This window comes from Rhagoletis zephyria, unplaced genomic scaffold (genome assembly GCF_001687245.7).
Source record: "Rhagoletis zephyria isolate East Lansing unplaced genomic scaffold, Rhagoletis_zephyria_1.1 Rzeph_scaffold_31375, whole genome shotgun sequence".
NCBI lineage: Eukaryota > Metazoa > Arthropoda > Insecta > Diptera > Tephritidae > Rhagoletis > Rhagoletis zephyria.
In genome coordinates, this window is record NW_016188431.1 from 1 (window position 1) to 4,137 (window position 4,137).

A 4,137-nucleotide genomic window follows, 5' to 3' on the forward strand; every position below is an offset into this window, starting at 1 on the left:
TCTTTCTCCCGTTCTCACGCAGTCTGACACTTGTCCTGTGCTCTGCCCGAGAGACAGATTTCCGGCCCCAGATAGACACTGGGGCGTCCTAGTGACCACCACCCACTCAATGGCTCCTTTGCGAGGTAACGCCAAAGCACGTTGTTCACTTGCCCAACCGCCGCCGCCGCCGTTTTGTCAAGTGTTGCTAGCAGCAGCTAATAGCCCAGCCATATGGTTTCACTTTGTACTGCTCCTCTTCCTCTTCACTTCTCTACTTCATCTGGATCTCGAATTTCGTTAGTCTCTGTGTGCCGTGCCGTGCTGTGCCACACTCATTTGCATATGCACCGTCTTCGCATCGCACTCTTCATCTCACTCTCACACGCTCTCTCACTCTTTCCCTTTCTCTTTCCCCGTGCTCGACTCTTGTGCTTCTCACGCTCTCTCTTTCTCTGATTCAGCCTTCCATCTCTCTCTTTCGATTTCTCTCTCCTCGACGACCACCATCACCACCGATTCAAGAACACCGAGCACAAAGAGAGGGAGCCCAGCCACTTCTCGACGCTTCTCTCTCTCTCTCCTCCCACTGTGCGCCCTACCCCTTGCTGAGCTGAGCTATGGACGAGAGATGTGACGCCTCTGCCCGAGATCACCTAACCGCCGAATTCAGTGACAGCCTTCAGCTCAGTGTAGAGCAGCAGCAGCAGCAGCAATCGCAGCAAAGTGTCATTCCTTCACCAAACAGTACCTGTGAACAGCAGCAGCAACTTGCACCGATTGAGCCTGCCACCACCGCCACCACTTCCCTGAACTATATTTTGCATCAGCCTTCACGGCCCTCATCTTCATCATCAGCATCACATCTGCCAGCAACCACCACCCAACACACAGTGCCATTTCCTCATCGATATCCCCTGAGCGAGCAGCACCTCAGAGGTCTTACAGTGAGCAGTATCATCCGCTCGGCGACGCTCTCCGAGCCGGAACAGCTGACAGCGCTTGAATCGCAGCGCACAGCTTTCTTTCATTCAGTGCTGCTGGATCAGCCGCTGAATCAACCCACCACTACCACCATCACTCAGTGTTCAGCTCCAGCTTTGGTAAGTACCCTTTACCCCTATCTTAAAACGATTCAGTAGTAGGCATCTTGTTCCTCATCTGCTCCCTCTCTCCATTCAGGCGTCGGACGAAAGTAGCGCCAATTCACCGCAGCAACAGACACAGCAGCAGCAGCTGAGCACAGCTGCAGTCGCTGCAACAACAAAAGCAGCAGCACCACCTGCGCCGACAGGCAACAGCAGCACAGCAGCAGCTAGTACAGCAGCCNTTCCCTCTCTCCATTCAGGAGTCAGACAAAAGTAGCGCCAATTCACCGCAACAACAGACACAGCAGCAGCAGCAGCTGAGCACAGCTGCAGTCGCAGTAACAACAAAAGCAGCAGCAACACCTGCGCCGACAGGCAACAGCAGCACAGCAGCAGCTAGTACAGCAGCCGACACAATGGCACGCAAAGGGGCGGCCAAGAAATCAAAACAACAATCGACAGCGCCGGTAAGTGGCGGCGAGAATGGCGACGTCGCCGGCCCTTCTGGCGGAGGCGGCAGCGACGACGCTGACGAACGCCCTCCCGAGACTGTTCAGGATGTGGAAGTGGAGGAAAGTGAACGTAATGGACAAGTAGGAGAAGGAGGAGGAGAAGGAAGTGACCAGCAGGACCAGAGCGCTGAGGCCCGTCCATCCACTTCTCAGTCCACAAAACAGGAAAAGGAAAAGGAAGAGGCAGCCACAGCTGTAGAAGTCCCAGCTACAGCTGCTGCTCAAGGCGCCCCCAGCTCAGAGAAACAGACCGAAGAGAGCAGTGGCGGCGGCGGCGGTGTCCTGGACACACCGCAGCCGAGCACCAGCACCGGCGCAAGTAGTGGTAGTGGCCGATCTCAGCGTCGTCGACAGAAGCCGAAGCGCATGGACGACGACTGCTTCTTCACCGACTACCTGGGCACGTCGTGGAACCGCACGCCGAAGGTGGCCGCTACCGCCACTACTGCCACCACAACCACCACGGAAGCTGTGGCCTCCACTTCCACTTCCAGCGCAACGGCCACTGCTGAGCATCAGCCAGCACCGTCCACTACTTCCTCTTCCTCGAGGACGGCCTCGCGAGCGGCCTCTATGGAGGCACCACCGCCGGTGGCCGCAACATTGGCGGTGNTGCCACTACTGCCACCACAACCACTACGGAAGCTGTGGCCTCCACTTCCAGCACAACGGCCACTGCTGAGCATCAGCCAGCACCGTCCACCACTTCCTCTTCCTCGAGGACGGCCTCGCGAGCGGCCTCTATGGAGGCACCACCGCCGGTGGCCGCAACATTGGCGGTGGAGGAAGTGGACGACGGGGAAGACAGCGACTCGAGCGTCGAGGAGTTTGACAGCGATGAGGAGTACGACGGTACTCTCTAGTAAGTGTGCCCTCTGATCATGTTCTGAAGCAGTGCCACTAACAACACATACCTCTTCTTTCCCTCTTTCAGCTGCATCTGCCGCAAGCCGTACCGCCAGCAGACGCGCAAGCTCTTTATGATTCAGTGCGACTGCTGCGGCCAGTGGTACCACGGCAACTGCGTCGCCCTCTCTAAGGATGATCGTAAGTGTGATGATAGGCGTTTTTAGAANGCGCAAGCTCTTTATGATTCAGTGCGACTGCTGCGGCCAGTGGTACCACGGCAACTGCGTCGCCCTCTCTAAGGATGATCGTAAGTGTGATGATAGGCGTTTTTAGAAAGTGAGGCTAACTCTCTGTTTTTTTACATTTTGCAGGCAAAAACTCGCGGATTCTCGGCGGCGAGTTCAAGTACGACTGCCCGGAGTGCAAGCGCCTGAAGGCGGAGGGCATGCCCGTGCCGGAGATTGTCGCGCTGATCTCCGCCAAGTTTACCGCCTGGCAGGCGGCCGAGGCGGCGGAGATGGCCGCCAATGGAGGCCGTGTGGAGGAGCTGGGCAACGCCAAGGAGAATAAGGGAGGCAAGAAGAGGAGGTCGACGTCGACCGCTTCCAGAGGGCGAAACAACAGGGCACGATCGGCTTCGACCCGACGCCCCAGTCAGTCGGCGGATGCTGCCGCTGCCGCTCAGAGTATTATGAGTCAGGCTCGAAGTCAGAGCGTGGCTGGTCGGACGAGCAGCAGCAGCTCTTCGGTGCAGGCGATGAGTCGCCAGGAGGCGAACGATTTGATCTCGGCCATTGAAGGCAATGATGAAGAGGAAGAGCCGGAAGAGGAGGAGGACCCGGAGGAAGAGGTTCCACTGGACGACGATGATGAGGACTTTGAGATTGAGCGGGAGCTGCAGATTGTGGAGAAGCCAGTCGGTCGGCGGCAGTCGACGCCAAAGACTTCGGCTAAGACTTCCTCGACTGCCTCCTCGAAGAGTTCGGCAAAGGCAACTTCTGCTGGTGTTGGAGGTTCTGCCTCCTCCACTCGAACCAGCGCCTCAAAGGAGTCGGAGAATGCACGCCGCCTGCGCAAGCTGATTGGCAAGGTGAAGAAGCGCCGGCTCAATGATCAGCTGATGGGAGTGGCTGGGGCTGGATCGCCTGCGAAGACCACCGCAACTGAAGCTGAAGATGGCGGCAATGAAAACGCTGCAGCCGTGGACGAAGCTTCGAACGAGAACGAGGCGGCCGCGGAGGTGGACAAGGCACCTCGCAAGGTGCTGGACTTTGCTGACTCGAGTGCAGCCAAGGCGACCGTGAGCTCACCGCCTTCAGAGGAGGCTGATGACGCTCCCTCTCAGGCGAAGCGTCTGAAGATGGCCACCGCCACTGCTATCACTGCATCGTCTGATGATCATCATCAAGAGGAGGAGGAGAAAGATGTGGGTGGCAAATCAGCTCCTTCCGCCAAGAAGCCTTCTCAGTCTGAGGCTGTGAAGATGAGCGGCGGCAACGAAGTTGGAAAAGCGCCCAAGTCTCGAGAGCGCACCATCTCCTCCTCGTCGACTGGTGAACGAAAGGAGGGGGAGGAGGGTAGCTCTAGCAAAGCCAAACAGAGCTCCTCCTCATCCTCATCATCATCAGCTGTGCCTTCAAAAGTTGTGAGCAAGCAGTCGAGTCACTCGTCCTCCACTTCCTCCTCAAAGACGGACGAAAAGAGGGGGA

General features: G+C 57.5%; 1 protein-coding gene across 1 annotated transcript; it reads left to right on the forward strand.

The window, feature by feature from the left end:
• Nucleotides 1–1,483: 1,483 nt before the first annotated feature.
• Nucleotides 1,484–4,005, forward strand: LOC108383192 (nucleolar and coiled-body phosphoprotein 1-like; the record flags this gene model as incomplete). Its single annotated transcript, XM_017639572.1, has 3 exons — nt 1,484–2,097; nt 2,514–2,626; nt 2,800–4,005. Coding segments are annotated over exons 1-3 (1,933 nt in total), but the record flags the coding sequence as incomplete, so codon positions are not given.
• Between the last annotated feature and the right edge of the window lie 132 nt (nt 4,006–4,137).